The 20,860-nt window shown below is 39.8% G+C and overlaps 1 protein-coding gene across 6 annotated transcripts in view; it reads right to left on the bottom strand.

The window, feature by feature from the left end:
• Nucleotides 1-20,860, bottom strand: part of CREB5 (cAMP responsive element binding protein 5) — a 387,508-nt gene that overhangs the window by 241,009 nt on the left and 125,639 nt on the right. For all 6 annotated transcript variants that reach the window (XM_084896981.1, XM_084896984.1, XM_084896985.1 and 3 more), the window contains one exon: nucleotides 3,821-3,993. In XM_084896981.1, the coding sequence (XP_084753107.1) occupies nucleotides 3,821-3,993 (173 nt within the window). The remainder of the gene's footprint in view (nucleotides 1-3,820; nucleotides 3,994-20,860) is intronic.

The raw sequence follows: 20,860 nt of genomic DNA, 5'->3' as shown, positions 1-20,860 counted from the left end.
CACATATGTTCACTGTTGAATATATTTTGAGTTTTCTAGTATATTAATAGAATATTTCACAACGGACCAGATATCTTCTTTCCAAATATCAATATTGGTAGGAACATTTGTATATTCTGATGTTAGATGTATTACACTTCCAATGTAACAATTACTGTCAAATAACATTCACCAATAATCTAACCAGCTTATCTATTTTTTCAATCTGTACAGAGAATTAACATTTTAGAACATTTTAAATACAGGAAGAAAATTGATGGAATGTTTTGGCAGTGGCTCCCATAACCTGTCAGAACTCGGCACTTATACCCGTTCTTGCAGAATTCCACACTCCATATTATCTCCATTGCTCTCCTGAAGAATGACTGATCATGAATTACTATCATTTACTCCAAAAGAGAAATAGACTTCTTTAGGGAAGCTGGGATATATCAAGATCATAGCCACCTATTCAACAGAGTATTGGTTCCTACAGAAATGTCTCATGTGAGAGAGACAGAGAGACAGACAGAGGCAAACAGAGAGACAGAGAAAGAAAGTATTTGCACTACCACTACCTGCTCATCTACCATTTTCCCCAGGCTTTGCTGGCTTGATCCTGAATTAATGAGCCTGTTACATGATATCTAATAAAAATGACTAGAGCAGAGATCTTGGAATCTGCCACATACTTGGTCCAAGGATGAATCAATTTCATCTATATTTTAACACATGCTTGTTTTCTGTCTCACTTGTCTCCCCCACAGCCCATGCCTCACTCTTTTTTCCCATCTGGAAAACTTATCTCCTAAAATGCTGCCATCAATCAGCTAAAGACACTCATCCCGACAGTGTGTCTGCCAGTTTGACAACGCACAAGTAGTCACTAGTTTGGGGATACCTCCCACACTCTCTAGTGCTGTGTGTTTTTCTAGCCGGCCTAACCACACAAGTGCAATTTGGGATATTTATACTTACCTCCAGTTTCTATTGGGATAACAGCACTACTTCGACAGAACTGGGAAAAGGGCACGGCAGAGCGTGGAAGGGGATGGAATGAAAGTTTCCATGTTACTTGTCTATCTACTGTTAACCTTATTTCTTCAGATTTTTGCGTTTCCACCCATTTTGGAACAATGTAGCCCGGTGCCTACAGGTACTTAGAAAGTACGAAAATCAAATGCTTACTAGGATGCATACTTTATCTCCTGAGTCCATGAGAACTAACACTGCTCCCATTTCCCAGTTCTTCATGTCAGTTACACTGTCAATACATCCAAGCCTCTAAGCTTAAACACAGCCTGAAAGGAGGGGGCAGAAAGGAGGGTAAAAGTGGGGTTAGCAGCAAAAGCTGAGCACTGGTAGGAGAGGAGGAAAGAGGCAGAGTGGGAGACAGGCAGCCCCCTTCCTCTGCACAGAGTCCCAGTCGTGAACACACCCACTGGCCACAGCAAAAGGGCACTGTGCATGGGCACAGGTGGGTCCCAGCCCCTCTGGCTGGATGCAGCTTAAGCGCACAGCCTGAATGAAGACTTTCATTGCTGTTTGCTGTTTTTGTTGGCCAGTTGCCATGGCAAACATTTGCAGGTGGCTTGGCCAGATTTTGACACTTAAATATTTGAGGTTGTGATAAAAATCAGAATATTACTACAATATGGTTCTGTGCAGCCTCAAAAAAAACACAAAAAACTATCTGCAATTTCAAATGCTCATTTAAAGACACAGTCTCCAGAGGGAACTCATGTTTTAAAATAAGTACTCATTTCCTCTTTGCTGAGAGAAATAAAAGAGTCAACCATCCCCAAATGTTACCACCTAGAGTTTCATTCTGAATCCACTGTGAGATGGGTTGGCTTGTTCCTTGCTGAGCCCCTATGATCATCTGGGCAATGTTTTGGATGGGTCACATGGAGAAAATGGAAATGACAGGATGTGTGGGTTGAAATCAACATGGTAAGCACAACAGGGAAGGATCCGAAGAAAAGAAACAACCTCCCTCAAGTCTGGCAATGAGACAGAGTCCTAAAAGTGACAATTATCTCCTGGAACACACCAGATATACAACACCCCAGGACTGGGAATAAATGGGAAACCGAGTGGGTCAGGAGGTCACAAGTATCAGAGAAACACCCCCACCTATCCAAGCATAGTGACATGGCCTAGAAATGTCACCCAACTGTACAGCCTTGGGCAAACTAGGTAAATTATTGACAGTCAACACCCATCCCAGAATTTAGGGCTAACCCTTAAAAGGCTGTTTCACAAAAACCGGCATTGTTCTAACAATGGCTGAATACTTAGGGCCTCCAAGAGGGTAGCTGGGGACTGGTGCTGCAGGGAGAGGCAGAACTCCAGGGGAGAAGGAATGCTGTAAAACTGCTAATAAACTCTAGCACATTTTATGTTTTTTCCCTTTGAAAGAAAAATAAAATAATTATAATTAGCTGGCCTAACTGTGAATTGTCTGCCCAAAGCCAAGCCACTAGAGTGAAGGAGTCCCTTGAGGTTTTGACACTGTCCTTGACAACCCACCCCGCCCTCTTAGTACATTATAGGTTCTTGCTTTAGATAGTGGCAGCATTTGCTTGCATAGTCATCTGAGAAGAAAAGAAGTCTTTAACAGAGACAGTTGCTAATTGAGTGCTGGCTTCTTCAAACAGAGCAAGCATTCAAATGGCTGGATTCATTTTCTATTTTTTGAATGAGAAACCAAATGGACTCACAGCAAACTCACAAAATTGTCATTGCCCACAACTGTCATTTGTTAAGGTAGGTCTCCACATATCACAACCCATCCAGGTAAGATGAGAAATGTGAGGCAGGGTATACCTTCTAGAGCATTTGAAGGAGAAATAAGCCAGTGATGTCCCTGGTACTTGCTTCGGTCTGCTAATTCTTACAAGCATTGGAAACAAGGGGGCAAAGACACACTGACAAATTGTGGGACAACTTCTAATTTTTTTACATTACCATATCCAATATTCAACTGGATGTTCAAACTTCACTCTGATGTATATCCTAAAAGGCTCCCTTTGCTGTTTTAAACTCTGGAAACATAGAGCAACCAGTTTTCAGCATCCAACAATATAAATTTATCACAGCTCTTTGGCTTTAGTTATTATCTTCTCTTCCTAAGAACTTGAATGCTCTTAAATATTTTATTTCCTCTTTACTCTTGCGAGGGTAGAAAAAAGAGACACCATCCTCATTCTGGAGATAAGGAAGCTGAGATTTTGCATTTCTAAGAAGCCCCTGGCTAATGCACAGGCTGCTGGTCCTCAGACCCCACTCTGAGTAGCAAGGGACTAGAGCTCTCACATGATACTCAGAAGTGAGAGCTCTTTCCATCCCATAATACAAAGTGCCCAGGACCATCTTACCAAGGCCTTGGAATTATCTTTTTTATGTAAATTAGAGGGAGAGAGCCTGCTTTATTTGTTCTGTCTACTCCAGAAATGACTATGGACCAATACAGAGAAGGGAGAAACTTCTTTCTACTATCCTCAAGTATTTGTCTTGAGAACTATGCTGTGGACTCCAAAACACCCAAAGAGTTTCCTGTAGTCATCTTACAATTCCTAAATCTTGTTTGAAGAAACAATGATACAGAATGAGTTGCTCCCTGACCCCTAACCCAAAGTCAGGGTCAAAAAGCATCCACCAAACAGAGACCCTCATCTCCCTTCTATAAAAAACAACACTGTGAGCTCTAGGCAATATCACATCAGCCAGGAAAACCAACTTCTGTCTCATCCAACCCGGGCACTAGAAACAAGAAGAAAATCTAGAACCTTCCCTGAGCTCCAGCCAGGCCCCAGAGACAACAAGGAGGTCTCCTTACCCGATCTGGCGGTTGGTGGAAGGTGCTTGTGTGATGACAGAGCTGGACTGGGGTGACGGCATGGCTTGCTGAATCACAACACTGGTGTCATGGTTGGGCATCCGTGTGCTGCCAAGCTGGTGAGCTCCAGGCCCCGCCATGGCCCCACCAACTGTATTATGCATCGAGATATTCTGCCCAGAGAAGACAGAGGGGAAAGGTCAGAGGAAGCCAATGTTTTATCCTACTTTCAAGCTCTCGAAGACCAAAATTGGGAATCTGGTTATGTCAACTAAATAGAGAGTTATGGCTCTGGCAAGCCATAGGTCCATTCATCTTGTTTATAACTTACAACTATGAATAGATGAAAAATAACTATTTGCCCTAAGAGTAAAGCACGTAAGAAAATACCTTGAAGTTCACTAATCACATTGCCTCCATCCTGATGTGAGGTTTACATCAGGGACGTTTAGTGACTCGGTGTGATATATACTGCATTTGAAAATGATTTCCGTGGTATGTGCTTAACCCTGTGATTTAGTGAAGAGCCTTTTGGCATTCTGCTTTGAATGACAAGCACAGTAGGTTACTTTTTTCCCCCGCTTCTTTTTCAGTCAACCACTATATCCCGCCCCCCCCCCCCTAAAAAAAAATGCTACTTTTCCAGATTGTAATCTGGGTACCCATTACCCAAGCCTCAGAATTGGGATGGATGGATGATTGGAACAGACACTAGGTGTCTGGGATCTAATAAAACAAGAGCAAAAGTTGCAACGTCTGCTGTATTTCCATAAAATCAATTCATAACGATGTTATGGAATCACAGAATACAGAATGAGTGACTGTTTGCTTATTCATTATCTTTCCCTCTAGAATGTAGAATGCTTGTGTCAAAAATGCTATACCTATGTTTGGAACATAGTAGGCATTCAGAAAGTAACATATTGCATGAACAAACTAGTGAAAGAAAAAATGAGACTAAGTCACTTAAGGGTTCTAATATTTCTTTCTGATGACTTAGATAAAGGTTTCATTTAAAATTCTAAAATAAGGTAAAAAATTAGCTTAAAAGATAGCTCTTCCAGAAAAGAAGGTCACTGGGACAAGAGAGGATACATATTGAAGCTAGGGAAGACTGAGCAACATGTTGGGGCTAAAATATGAAACATTCAGAACCTATAAAAGAAAGAGTAAGCACGGGGCAAAGCAAATTAAGTTCTGGCCTCTGTAACCATCATGTACAGAACTTCAGCCTAGGAGAGGAGGGAAATTCGAGAGGTCATTTGGACAATGGGTTGAGGATGGCAGGAAAGAAATGAAGTGTCACTAGCAATTTACTGGAGGAAAAAATATATATATATCTGTCTGCGCTTTGGGGTTAGCAAAGAAAAAAGTAAATGTTACCCAAGAGAACTAGAAGTGGTTCTTTGAAGTTCTTTTGCAAAGAACAGGATTTCCTGCACTACGTGTTAAATGATGGTGATAACATATATGGTACTTGGGGTGGCTGTGTCCATCACATTGCACCTTTCCCATGTTTCTGATTTTTAACTCCTGACCACACAGTTTGTTAGGAGTCCAGATGGAAACTGGGCACCTGGCATAGACTGTGAGCGACTGTTTTGTCGTGGGTTCCCAAAGGCATGAACAGGCTTATACATACACACACAGTCCAATGCTCCTCTTATATACTGGGAAGCTTTTCTGATGTGGGGAAATATTGTGGTTGGGTAAAGTAACATGAAAGGAAGTGGTGATTTCTATTTGGGTGACACTGCAGGGACATGCTCAGTTCTTTTTATAGGATCTAGAGACATAGAGGATTAAACTTAAAATAATGAAAATAAAAATAATTGTGTTATTTCCTTTGAAATCGAGTCTTAACAAACTTACTTTCCTGAGTCTTAATGAGATCTTGACAAAGTAAACAATTACAAGTATTATTTTTTCCATTGTTTGGATCCTTAAAGATACTAAAGAGTTTTCATCTTGCCTGCTATCACCTACTTTGTCAATAATATAATCCCTGACTCTGTTTTTTAGAAGCAGCATGATTAAATTTTTAAAATAATAATATTAAAACTCACAAACAAGAATATAAAATCTATGACCTCTTTTTTAGTTACATTTGACATATCTTTTCTATTGCCCCCACAGTCAGTCCCCAAATATTATAAATTCAACTTAAGCATCCTATATCTCTTTCTATCTTTCCATCTATCCTTCTACAAGCTTACACCTAACCAGCACCACATCCTTTCCTGGACTAGACAGTGGTCTCCTAGTTTGTCTCCTGTCACTCACTTTAGCTTCCCTTCCTCCTCTTTCCCATATTATAACCATAAGGATCTTCTCAAAAGGTAAAACTGATCATATCTCTACAATTCCCCTACAACCTCTAACCCTAGCTTCTTGAATGGTTGGCTTCCTATGGCTTAGAAAACACTGGCAGCATTCTCTGGATGACCTTCAAGGTTTGTATGGGATCCTTCTACCTCCACAGCCTGCCTTATACGACAGTCACTATTGCCCCTGTGATTTATTCCACTGTGCTGAAATATTCCTGCCTTTAAACTGACAATGCTCCATCTCAGCACAGGGCCTTGCAATCAGCTCTTTTCTGTTGCCTCTGCTCTTCAACCTTGACCACACCTTCAAAAGCTAGATCAAGCAACTCATGAGGAAGCTGACCTCTCCCATGATGGGCATCATCTCCTTTTTTTGTAGTATTTTTCACAATATTACAATTATTTTTTATTATTTGATTAACATGTTTCTTCCTCTAGAACAGTGGTTCTCAACCTTTCTAATGCCGCAACCCTTTAATACAGTTCCTCAGATTGTACTGACCCCCAACCATAAAATTATTTCCGTTGCTACTTCATAATTGTAATTTTGCTACTGTTATGAATCATAATGTAAATATCTGTGTTTTCGATGGTCTTAGGCGACCCTGCTATAGAGCCTAAGACCATCGGAAAACACAGATATTTACATCATGATTCATAACAGTAGCAAAACTACAGTTATGAAGTAGCAACGAAAATAATTTTATGGTTGGGGGTCACCACAACATGAGGAACTGTATTAAAGGGTTGTGGCATTAGAAAGGTTGAGAACCACTGTTCTAGAAGATGGGTGGGGAACCTTTATTCTGCCAAGGACCATTTGGGTATTTATAACATCATTTTCATGCCATACAAAATTATCAACCTAAATATTAGCCTGCTATATTTAGTCAAACATTTAATGAGCTCATCCCTAATGGCTTGGCAAGGCAAGACCAAATGATTTGGTGGGACTTACACATCTGTGGGCCGGATGTTTCCCACCCCTGCTCTAGAATATAAGCACACTGACAGAAGGGACTAAGTATGATTCTATTCCCATTGTGTTTCTATTGTATAAGTCAGTGGCATATAGTAGGTGCTCAATGAATGTTTAGTGAATAAGAAAAATATAAAAGTATCATTCCTAAAACATTCAGTATGATAAAATCTTATCTTTTGTTCCCTATGCAATTTTTCAGAGTGCTAACTTCTTATCTATTTACCTCAAAATCTCTAAGTATACTCACAATAATACAGTTTTAGATGCTAAGGTACTTATACTTGGGCCAAAGAAATAGAGAGGATCAGGATTAAGAAAAAAGCCATAAGCATGGCATGTAGATTGGAAAGTAAAGCCTTTGGTAAAGTATTAAATGAACCTTTGGAGGAAAATACAAAGTAGTGAGCTTCAAATCTGAGAACTTTGGCTCAAATGATGGCAACAACCATTCTTTTTTTTTTCCTACCATGAAAACTAAGAAAAACTGAATTGTGCTACAGCCTAAAAACATGGGTTTCATATCTTCAGAGTAAAGCATGTTAAATGAGAAAAATAAGTAAGATCCTCTAACCCATGCCAAAACCAGTTTAAGAATCTTCTCTGAAAATCATTTTTTAAGAAATACAAAGGACTATATAGGAAAATAAATTCCCCCTTTCCCACCAAAATCATCTCTTTGTCTCTGTAATCTCCACCAGACATAGAAAAGGCATCTGAAAGTTATATTCTAATTCTTCAATAATATGCTTTCCCACACATAAAATCAGCACATTCTCCAGCCTCCTTCTCCAAATACAGAGGGTAATTTCAAAACATAGTGGAAAATGAAACAATTAGACAAGCATTATTATTTCATATTAGGAGGAGATAGTCTTTTTTCTTTAAGCATTATATAGTAACTCAAACATGAAATTACTTTCTGAGTTCACATTTTCCCAATTATTGGTTTAAAACCTGTCTTCATTGATAAAAGAACGGCATTTTAACCTCCAGATAAATTAAACATCCAATTTCCAAAATACAAAGATTAACTCTATCTTGCTGAGCTACTTCTCTGGTAGAGTGCATAGATTTGGAGCTGGTGAAAAGGTGTCACAAAAGCAGTGGACATATGTCAATATGCTCGGAAGGATTGGGGGGTGGTGTTCCTTGAAGTTCAACCTTTGGTCTTTTCTTGTTTAACATATTTATTAACAGCTTGGATGAAGATGTAAAAATTGTGCTTGTCAACTCTGCAGTTGACACGTGTAGGGAGGCATAGCTATGTTCTGCATAGTAGATTCAGGTTTTACTGAGCCAACTGTGTGATCTGGCCTCCAAAAAATGCTAACATAAATCTAGGTTGTTGTAAGAGAAGTGCAAAGTCCAGATCAAGGGAAATAATTATTCCCCTGCAGAGCACATTGAACTGACCACATTTGGCGACCACATTTTAAGGGGGGATTTGACAAATAGGATGGAATGAAAGCCACGACAACATCCGAAATGCATCACAGGAAGAACAGTAGAAGAATCAGGGAATATTTAGTCTGGAGAAGAGAAGACTTAGAGGGTCATGATAACTGTCTTCAAATATTTGTGGGATTAGATATAGTATCTGTTGCTCCTGCAGCCATGATTTCAAAAAATGATGATAAAAGCCAATAATAACTACAATGTGAGTACCTAGTTTGAGGCAGCCACTATAGGAGATGCTTTATAAACTGCACTCTAATCCTCACAATGACCCTATAAAATAGGCACTATTCTTCTCATTTTAAGATAGTGAACTCTGCACCATGACTACGGCCATGCCATTCACCACCTCTGGCCGCCCCCACTTCTTCTGGATTAATAATTTAAGAATCTGAATTTGACCTTTTGTTGGGATACATTTACCATAAGTAGAGATATCAAAAAACTAAACAAGCTACCTTGTAAAGTACTGAGCTTCTGGCATCAAAGTTAAGTCAGTAGCGACCAGTGGTCATCTGTCAAGGATGTCACCAAGATGATTCTTGTACCAGGTGGTAGATGGTACTAGATGACCTTCAAGGTCTCTTTCATTGTTAAGATTCTCTCATTAATGATACATGGTTCACATTTTTGCTCAAATGATTAGTAATATGTGGTAATATTGAAAATATACTGGCTTAGGTATTAGGAGGTCTCTTCTAGTCCAGTTTCTCTACCCCTCCTTGTAGCCATATAACCTGGGCAAATCATTCAACTTCCCTGGCTTCCATAGCCTTACTGATAAAAGCAGGGGGTTGGACCACATGTTCTCCCTGATCTTTTCTAGCTCTGACACTCCATAAGTCTCTCTATGTTACATTTTATGAGACACTAAATATCCAAACAGACTTTTTAGACTCTGATTCATGAGCCTGGAAGCACTGATTTTTTTCCTCCATAACTATAAGCTTTTGCAAAAATTAGCCTTCTGAAAATTATAGCTTTCTGCCAGACCCAAGGGATCAGGATTCAAGAAATGCATCTAACAAAAGGTAAAATTTCTCAAGCATCAAAGATGAAAGCTCAACATACAAACTGTCTTCACCAAATTTTTCCCTATTTGGTTCAAATTTCTTCACATGTCCTTGGAATTTTTCTTCCCTTCATGTCCCTTGCTCTCCATTCACTGTTGTTCTGAGACGTACAGGGTGTGAATGAGATGAGAATCAGGAAAATAATGAGTCTTGATTGCATACTCAGTGAGCTTGAGGTAGAGTGGTAATTGTCTTTCTGCATGCATGGACTTGGAATACAATATGCAAAAAAACAACCTGATGCATAGGTATATATATCCATGTTCTTACAAATAACTATAATTTCAGGGTGTGGTAATGAAGGATGAAGGGAAGTGGCCCACAAATGAAAGTGAAGGTTGGAGCATACAGGCAAAATTATGTTGATTCCCATAAGGTCCCAAAATGTTATCTTCAAATCTATAGCCTGTCCAACTGCCAAGGTGTGGAGACTTTATGGGTTTCTCTATAAAGAGCCAGGTTCATCCTGACACGTGTTTACAAGTTGAGTTGTGCAATCTTGAAATTGTCTGCATCTTAATGATGCCTGGGCAGTTATGAAGACATTCAGAACTTCTCAGATGTAAACATCCATGAACTGCATCCAAAAGATATCTGAGACATTCACAGAATAACAAAAGCTCTAACCTTCTGGGAGCAACTATGCTCTTTGGAGGTATAGAAGCTATTCTAGAGGGTCTTGACTCTTTCATGGTGTCTCAGGAAGTGAAATACTAGTATGAGTATTTTGAATCCTACTGAGGGTGGTCTGATCCATAACAAAGGGGACAGTGAGGTACTAAGGAGACACAGCTGGTAGGGTGGGGAGATCAGGGGCCATCCAGGCTGCCTCTCTCCCCAGAGAATTCTCCTTAGTGTAGTCACACAGTGCAAGATGGAAAAAATACCACATGATCTCACTCATATGTGGGATATAATGATCAACATAATTTGATGAACAAAAATAAATCCAGAGACAAATGGCAAGAGAGGTGGGAAAGTTAGAGAGCAATCAAAGGATTTGTATGCATGTATGTTAGCATAACCAATGGACACAGACCCTGGGGCTGTGGGGGCTTGCCTGGAATGGGAATGGCTACAAGGGTGGGGGGAGGGAGTCAATTCAGGTAAAAGGAGGCATATGTAAAACTTTTGACAATAAAAAAATAGATGGATAAAATAGGTAAGAAACCATCTCAGGCAACCTCTGAAGTAGGAAATGGAGAGTAGAGCCCAGGGCATTATTGAAAATCCAGCTTTGACATGAACATTTAAATTCTGCTCTTATAGAGTTTGCTATTTATTTCAGGAAAATTCTAAGAGGGCCCAAGGTACAGAAACAAAACATGAGCTCTGAAATCAGGATCAAGTTCACATAAGCTCCATATCATCTGAGGGATGTTATTCAGGTTCTCTAAGCCATACCTTTCTTATCATTGAAGTGGTCAGGGTTGCAGTGAACATCACATGAGATAACAGATATTCCAGCATGTATAATGCCTGACAGCAAATGTATACTTTTCTTTTTAGTAAAGTTCATAATGTGAAGCTCAGAAAGTAATAGTTCATTCTGGGTGGCTACTCCCCATGACTGATATTAATAGAAATATTATTAATAATAGTTAACACTTAAACATTATTATAATATGTCAGAAAATTTAATATTTATAATCAGTCTAGGAGGTAGGTATATTAATTATCCCCATTACACAGATGTGGAAACTGAGGAACAGACAGGTTAAGTGACTTGTTCAAAGTCACATAGTCAAATAAGTGGAGGAGCTCAGAGCCTACCTGGTAAAATAATATTTGTACTTGATATCCTTTCTATGAACATTAAAATAAGTTATTAATTGATTCTGCATATGAGCCCAAGATCTACAATATATTGTTATATCACAAATTTAGATCAATATTATCACCACCACTTTCACACCTAGAAAAACCTGGGAATACACTATGAATTCATTTCAAAGTGATTGATTAAGGACTCTTGTCTTAATATCATGCTGCCATTCTGGCTAGATGACTAAATTGGTTGGAGTGTTGTCCCATACACCAAAAGGTTTTCAAGTTTAATTCACCATCAGAGCACATATCTAAGTTTTGGGTTGGATTCCCAGTCAGATGCATGTAGAAAGCAACCAATCGGATGTTTCTCTCTTCCACTGATGTTTCTCTCTAACCCCCTCCTCTCTCTCTCTTTCTCCCTCTCTCTCTCAGTCTGTCTCACTCTCTCAAATCAATAAAAATATCCTCAAGTGAGGATTAAAAAATATATATCATGTTGCCTACTACACAGGCTTTTCTAGATTGGTTTACAATAAACAGGGCAGATTAAGATTAGGGAGGGAAAGCTGTAGTTCAAAAAATGTTGAACTTCTATTAAACCGCTAAAGAGTGTTGTACTTCTATCAAACTGCTAAAAGAAACCAGATATCCTCTCTTCCTTACTCACTGATGCTACTTCAGGAGTTCCAAGAGCTCAGGGAAAGCCTGAGAAAGAGATAATTTCTCTGATGTTTGGATCAAGTTTAATTTCCAAGACAAATTCCCTAGCAATGGGTAGAAAGGCAGTTGGCACACTGATATGATTCTCAGTGGCCTTAGCCTGCTCATCTATGGAGGAGGAAGAGGAGGCACCCTTCCCATCTCAACCTTCAACAGGAGTCTGCAGAATACAGAGCAGCTACACTCTCCTCCAATCCCAGACCTCTGTCATCTTTTCTAATACTGGGTTTGAAGGCAGAGCCCCAGAACCATCTCTGTGAGCGTTTTATAGCTATTCATTTAATACTGTAATAAAATGCTCAAAATAATAAATGTCTTCTCAGGTGCCACCCTTGACTGTGAGAAACAATTTCCAGGTGTCTCTCAAAGATCCTGTTCCTTCACTTTCGGATTCTCAGTGCCTTGGACTGTCCATGTTTCTCCTCACACCTATCACTTTATTGTCTTGGTTGCTCTGCTAAATATAATCATATTAATTAAAAGGAAGGTAATGGTGCTGCTTCATTCAGGTTACTAAAATTACAGTTGGGCAAACTTCTGTGGTTTTTGTTTCTACAGATATCCTGGGAGTTAGAAACTAGTCTAACACCACTGAAAGTGATATTCTACTCAGTCACTGGTACGGTCCCTCATTTCTTAAGAATCAAGAACCATGTGATTTCACTTACATGTGGGATATAAAATTGAAAGCAACAAATGAACAAACAATACAAATAAACAAGCAAAACTCATAGACACAGACAATACTATGGTGTTACCAGAGGGAAAGAGGGATGAGGGGGAGGAAGTAGAGGATAAAGGAGGTTAAATATAAGGTGACAGAAAAATATTTGACTTTTGGTGGTAAACACACAATACAATATACAGATGATGTATTATGGAATTGTGCACTTGAAGAAACCTATATAATTTTAGTAGCTGAAGTCACCCTAATAAATTTAATAAAAATAAAATAAATAAATGAGGGAAAATTACTTTTTCCAACAAGATGTACATTCCATCATGCTACCAGTCTACTTAAAAGACTTCTGCTGGCCATCCCTTACCTCTTCTATATATGCCATCCCATTGACTTCGGTCTTTCACAATCTGGTCCCAATCTTTCCCAAATCACCTCGGGGCAGCTCATCCTCACTATCACCTCCACCCCTTATTGGGCACACCCACAGACCTCAATGCTTGTTGACTATTCCACACCATTTCATGTCTTTTTTCACCCTTGCAAATAATATTTCTTTTATGCAGTCAATCCATTCATCAAGATCCAGCTCTGATGTCCCCTCCTCTGTAGAGCTTTCCCCCACTCTTTCTGGTCCCCATAGTTATTTCCTGTTCTGAGATCCCACAGGGCCTTGTCCACTCCTCATTAGAGAGCATCACTTGTTTCCAGGAGTGATTCCTCCAGTAAATTTGGAGCAGGGAATATGCCATGTTCATTGGAGAACAGCCAGTGTCCTCTCATGATGGGTACTTCGCAGATATGCAATACATTCAACTAGTCAGTGAATAAATAAATAACGTGTGATCTTGATCAAATTTTATAGGTTCTCTGTGCTTCAATTTTCTTATTTTTAAAACAGGAACAACCCTACTATGTAAGATTTTTATAATTATTATGTTAAGTAATATAAATACGGAGTTTAGTGCCATGTTGAACATATTAAATGCCCAATAAATGGTAATAGTCATTATTATAATTATCATTGCTATTATTATGATTACTGCCAAGACTAACACCACCTCTCAACTGATAGAACTAATTAACCACTCCTTTGTCCTACATCTTATCTCATACATACTTTTCTCACAACTCCTGTAATACATTGGTGCATTTACTTATCTTTAAGATCAATCTTCTCTTTCTAACTGTGAATACTCTGACTACAGGAGCAGGGTCTGACTTCATATCATTGTCCTAAGGACTAATACAATGCCTGTCACATAGATGTTTGCTGAGGAAATATACAGTAAGTGTAACTAGTGCTGTGGAAAGAGAAAACAAAAAGAAGTGCTCCCCTATAAAGCCTATAGTTTAGAGGGAATATGAAAATTTAAGGAAGATGGAAATGAAAAAAAAAATCTGAAAAATACCTTCACATACACAGAGATTAGAAACAGGATAAGACATAGCATCTAGAGCTGATTAGACCATGGTCTGAAGGGCAAAGTACTACTAGTCAATAGCTCTGTGTTTCTATCCAAGCTCCACCATGAAGCAAATTATCTGTTTAATGTCCTTAGTCTGTTGATTTTGTCTCATGATTTCCATATCTGTCTTTTCTTTGCTGTCCCACAAGCTCCAGAGAGTTATCATCTCCTTTCCTGATCATACAATAGCTTTCTACTGCTCTCCAGGCTTCCACTGCTTCTGGTCCCTCCCAGATCACTCCAGACCAATTAAATGGTATAAATCAGCCCTTTCCTAAGTCACTCAATTCTAACCCCACCCCTAGGTTCCCCTTTACTTACTAAAGCCCTCTCTCAGCCTCGCCTCAAGTCTGTGTATTCAGCCCTATCTCTTACCCTAGTCCTTTGCCCAAACCCTCCACTCCAGTCACCCTTCTCTACTCACTACACAACTCATGAGTTCAAATTCTCACCTTCACCCCTTTACAGGTACATTCCTGGAATTTCTTCTCTTAGTCACTGCTTATCCTCTAGGCAATAAATTTGTTTATTGATGGTGTTTATTCAAACACAAAATAAGGATAGTATGTCCTTGCTTCCTTTGATCTTGGAAAGAAACTTCAGTAACGTAACATTATCCTATAAGCATGCTGTCTTTCCCTAGATCATCTCCTCACTCTTAGAAAGACTTCCCCTCTTCATTTCAGGTTCATCTTCTGAATATCACCCCCTACTATTTTCTACCTCAGCACCCCAATCCTTTCCTTTATATTATGTGTAACATGGGGTAATTGTTATCATTATTACTTCCAGTACATCATATTATAAATTCCAGGAAGAAAGGCTCAGTGTGTGTTTTATTTTCTATCACTATTGCCTAGTTCAGTGCCTGACACAGAACTGAATTATCGTTGATGGGATGGATAAAGAAATTATGATTTAAGAGGTATTGATATGGAAATAAAGAATAGTCAATTTATAATTTCCTCTAGTCTAAGTTGGGCACATGGACATGTTAAGCCTGAAATACAAAGGGATGCCATTTTCTGATTTGAGTCCACATAAGTCATATCAACACAAAGAGGCCAGAACACAGCTCAATAGTCTCCTCAAATAGTTATACGTCTGGTCAGCTCAAGCCAGAGGCACTGGTTGAAGTGCAGCAAGCTGGAAGTTCCTAAATAACTAGAAAGGGAGACAGGAAAGCTAAAGCAAAATGATTAAAAACAAGCAAGGAACTGGGGTCCTGAGGCCAGTGTGGGAGGGAAGTTGATAGCCAATGACATTAGCACAATCACACCTCTGTGTTGCTTGGGGAAGAAAAGGGCCTTTAATATCAGGAAAGGGGTGCTAAGCACACAATGAAATGCTGAGAAGTCACACTGAGAACCTGGTATAGTAATGCAGGAGGCAAATGGCCCATTCTAGAATTACTAAACAAATTTCTCTCCTGTCCTAACCAGAAAAGGTAAAGTTACTTAAAATAAGAGTGCATAGAAAACTACCCCAGGGATGCTGAGGGCCTATTTTTCCCCCCAGCATTTCAAATACTTACTTAATGGCCAGAAATATAAACTGGGCACTCTCTTAAAAGCTGCTAATGATATACTACAGATCTGAGAAGAGATTTTCCTGTGCCTTTCTCTCTCCCAAGCTTCCCCTTCCTCAGCTCTTCTCTCCTGGCCAAAAGAACTGGAAGGTAGGGCTGGCCACAAAGATGAATTTGCTTGCAAACTTCCCTGCATGGAGTGTTGGTTAGGCAACATCATCCTCTTAGCATAAAAATAGGACTTTTCAGGGAGAAGGAAAGTGTGCTACAAGATGGGCTTCCTTCGCTGGAACAAGAGAGAATGAGTGTGCGTGCCTGTCATTGCACTTCTGGCAGAACCCGTCAGGTGGCTCACCATGAATGGCCTTGCTTTGTAGATTGTTTAGCACTTCACAGACATAAGTTACTGCTCTGCTGTTCTAGCAATCGATATGAATTAAGCAGCATATTTCTATCCTGGGAAGTGGCTGCTTTACTGGAGGACAAGGACCTTTGAATGGCCAGTGCTTCCAAGCAAACCGAATCATCGCTCCCAGTGTTTGTTCAGTCTGAGAGCAAAAACCAAATTACATCATGTAACAGAGCAAATCGATGAGAGAGCTTGTCTGTCTTATGTGATGAAATCTTAGTAAAAAGAGATACCATTTTCACTTGACCATAACAAACCAAACAGCATTTGTCATATAGAACAAGGGACAGCTGCCAGAAAATGGACAGGACAATTTCCAAAGAAGCTTCTAGAAATCCTGTCTGAATATTAAGAGCACATTTCCACCACCCCCCCCCCCCCAGGAGCAATGGGTTTTCTGGATCCTTAAGGGTCCAAAAAAGTGCAGTGGGGGTAAGTGCCTACCTGGTACCTCCCCCAACCTACACAATCTCATCTATACTACTGTGATCTCATTTCCTACCACTCCTACCTTATTCACTCTTCTCGAGACTCATGCTGAAACTCTTGGCCATTCGGTTCATACATGGGAACCTCGGCACCCGCTGCCCCCACAGGCTTTTTCCCATTATCCTCCTTCACCTCTTCCAAATGTTTGCTCCAATGTTACTTTCCAATGAGGCCCATGTCTGAGGCCTTGTCACTCTGTCTGAAATTCCAGCCCTGCCTCTGTGACCCCACATTTCCCTTTCTGAAGCCATCCTTCCCATTCATAGTACATGTCCCAATCCTAAAACACATTTTTTTAAAATCCCTATACCTAAAGTAAGAACTTGAGAAAAGAGAAATATACAAAAAAGTTGAATGGTTCTGTGGTTTCTTTGTTGGTTGTTTGTTTGTTTTTATATCAAGGATCTCTTTTATGATTTTTTCCTTAAATGTCATGTTTTTAAAATACTTCTTAAAAATTATGCATTTTCCTATACAATCACCTGTCTTTTGAAGGTTTCATATTCCTGAATTTCTAAAATCTCACTTCACTCCATTGTTCTATCAGACATCAGTGTTTCACAGTGCTCTGGTCAAACAGAAATCGAGCCTTTGCTCACCTGAGCAGACTTCCTGCATATAAACATTCAGCTTCAATTAGAGAGTTGGACTACTGCATCATTTGGGTCCCAGTAGGAAACAGATGGCATGCTCAAAATGGGTAATTTGAGCAGTGATTAATAAAGGAACTATTTGCAAAGGTATAGGCAGAGTGCAAGGAAGCTATAGCCATAGTGCAGTAAGTACCCTGGACCAGTTTCAGTTGGGACCTGTTAGCATTCCTAGCTTAAAGGAGTGAGAGAAAAGGAGGTTCGGGGGACAGAGTGGGTAGCAGAACCAGGGGAAAAGAGAGGGCCTGTGGAGACGGTACCTGGCAGGGGCTGTGACCCTTGGTTAAAAGAGGCAACTAATGGATGGAGCTGGGGCAACAGCCACTCAGGCTCCCTTTCTTCTCTCCCTGGAGCCTGCTGGGTGCCCATGTGACCAGTGGCCTAAATCCAATGGGAAAACACAGTTCAAGGTGATCATTCATGCAGTAAATGTAGTTCAGCCTTGTAGGGTAGAGAACAGTCTGGGAACGGGGAGAATGGGCCTGGATGGACAATCAGAAAAAAAAAATGCAGTACAACTACATTTTGATTACAAGCAATATATTTGTAATGTAATTGCTCATTAGGGTAAACTTATTTGAGGAAAAAAAAAGTAGGTGGGAAGAAACAAATCTACTATCATTCTTACAAGCAGAAAAAGCTAATATTTTACTTTATCTCCCCAGATATTTTCTCTACACGCGCACACACACCATGGAATAGTACATAATATAAGCATGCAGTATATGTGTGTATATAGATAGGTAGATAAATATATTCAAGGGACTCAAAAGATCTGAAACCCCAGTTTGGGACATAGGGACACATTAAAAAAATATATTTTTTTTTATTTATTTCCAAAAGGAAGGGAGAGATAGAAATATCAATGATGAGAGAGAATCATTGAGTGTCTGCCTCCTACAAGTCATACTGGGGATCAACCCCACAAACCCGGACATTTGCCTTGACTGGGAATCAAACCAAGACCTCCTGGTTCATGGGTCGACACTCAACCACTGAGCTACACTAGATGGGCCATTTACACATTTTTATTTATTTTTTTAGTTTTATTTTTTAAAAATATATTTTATTGTTTTTTTTTTACAAAGAGGAAGAGAGAGAGACAGAGAGCTGGAAACATCAATGAGCGAAAGACATTGATCAGCTGCCTCTTGTACACCCCCTATTGGGGATGTGCCCGCAACCAAGGTACATGCCCTTGACCGGAATCGAACCCGGGACCTTTCAGTCTGCAGGCCAATGCTCTATCCACTGAGCCAAACCGGTCTCGGCCATTTACACATTTTTATACAAAACCACCTACTATGATTTCAAAAATATTATCTGTATCTGTATTTATTTTTGTCTCGTTTATACCATCAAAAGGCAGGCCTGTCACCAACTGAGCCTGCTCTGCATTAACCTTTGTGTTTAGTAAAATATAATAGGACTGATAAAAACAATAGAAGGTAGAGCTAACACCTTCCTGTCCCACCGTGTGCCCAAGAAACCCAGCTCCACCCAAAAGATGAGCCCGGGCAAGCACGGCTCCTCTGAACCTAGATACACACCCTGAAAACAAGGTCTCAATTTTAGGCTGCGGCTTCTGATTTGTCTACATTCCTTCCCATGAAACAATCGGGCTTGGAATAAGAAGGGCTTTAGATGGGAAGTCACGGAAAGAAGAATTTAGCTACTGGTGTGGATGGGCCATAAAGCCATTATAGGGCTGAGCAACATTCTCCCTTCTGCCAGAGTTATTGGATGGGAGGAGAGTAAGTACATTTAGAGGCTGCATTTTTCTACCTTGACAGTCAGGATTTATGGGTTGGCTTGCTAAGTAGAAGCACTAAGGCCAATGAAATATTTTTATTTAGATGCTCTTCTCATCTCAACTCCTGTGTTAGGACCAAATCTATAGGCTCCCCAGCAACTTGAACATTCTATAATTTTCTATCTTGAGTCCATTTCAATCCTATGGTTCAACACCTCTAACTGACAACTTTAAGGTGGATCAAATTTGCTGGTTATTTGTTAGGTTAAGAAATAATATTTGTAAAACTAAAAAATAGATGTCAGGGACTCACATAAGAACCACACCCATATTGCCAGAGCTTTTAATAAATGAGTCCTTGGACAAAGGCCTGAATCTTTCCTTTGAGTAAATGCTAATGTCTTTCTATGTGTGTATGTTGACTTTTTTCTCTATAGATGTGTTTCTTTAATATCTTAATGCTATTTAATTACTTTTAAAGAAACCCAATTATTGGCCTATGTATAACAAAATATATTTTTATATCTATTAGTTTACCAGTCACTTCATGAATAGTTTTCAAACCTATATAGATACATTTAGAAATTTAAATCTCTTGAAAGTCAAATAGAATCTCAGTGTGAAAAGTCATTTAAAGGTTTAGAACCATTGGTATAAAGGAATGTTCAGGCAAACAATGAAATACAGTATTTGGATCTCTTGTATCATCTTCACCCTGCTAGCATTTTTGCCTATGAGTTAGTTTTGCATTGATATTATATATAACACTGATTTCTCTGGGTAGCTAACCCTCCATTCCCCTTTTTAATGGAACAAAGACAATGTTGAGGCATCAAACCTAATATCTCACCTGCTGGCATCAGAAGAGACCAGCCCCCAAGGCTTCAGAGCCCTCATGAATGCCTTGTCTTGTATGTTGTCCCATTTATTCAAACATCCTTTCATGTCTCCACATTGATTGAGGTTGTGCTCCGATGTCTGAAGAAGTGCTGACAAGGTTAAAATGCATCTCTTTTCTCTTTCCTCTTCCCCTTCATTTACTGGGACTGAAACCATCAGGAGCTCTTCTTAAAGGCCTGTGGGTGCTGCTGCAGGGGCAGCAGAGGGAAAGGCCTATTGGAGACCTAGTTTTATCTTTGGGTAGAGGGAATCCAGAAATCTATCCTTCAAGCACATCTGGGGAAGATTTCCACACACATACACACACCACACATGCATGCACATGCACGCACACACATGCATGCACGCACACCCTACACACACATACTCACATACACATGATGCTGCCTATTCTGAGACAGTTTGAGTACATTGAGTGCTAGCTGGCTGAATGAAATTCAAGTGGCGGCTGAGGGGGAAGATGGGGTGGGGAGGTGGTAAAGCTTGGTCAGTAGTGGAAGGAAGAAGGTAAAGAGCTTATGGCCTTTCATCTTAATTTCTGTGACATGATCCAGTTATATCTACTCAATAATGGCCTCTAATTACAAGTAGAGATGAATAATGAAAGATTCCCCTGTATTCTAGTTTTCCCCCAAAGTTAGCTTTCCTCCTGAGTTCATTCATGTGAACACTATAGACTCACCTATTCAGCATACCTGGAGCTGTGCTGCCAAATAGGCGCTTACAACTGGAAAAGGCCTTGGGACTTCTACAGGAGGCTGGGCAGGTAAATGGCACAGTGGCAGGGAGGAAAGGGACTCTAACCCACCTCCAGGCATAGTGTCTGTAACCAGATA

This window comes from Pipistrellus hanaki (assembly GCF_964339955.1).
Source record: "Pipistrellus hanaki genome assembly, chromosome: 10".
In the NCBI taxonomy this organism is placed as follows: domain Eukaryota; kingdom Metazoa; phylum Chordata; class Mammalia; order Chiroptera; family Vespertilionidae; genus Pipistrellus; species Pipistrellus hanaki.
This window is presented reverse-complemented; position numbering and strand designations above follow the sequence as displayed.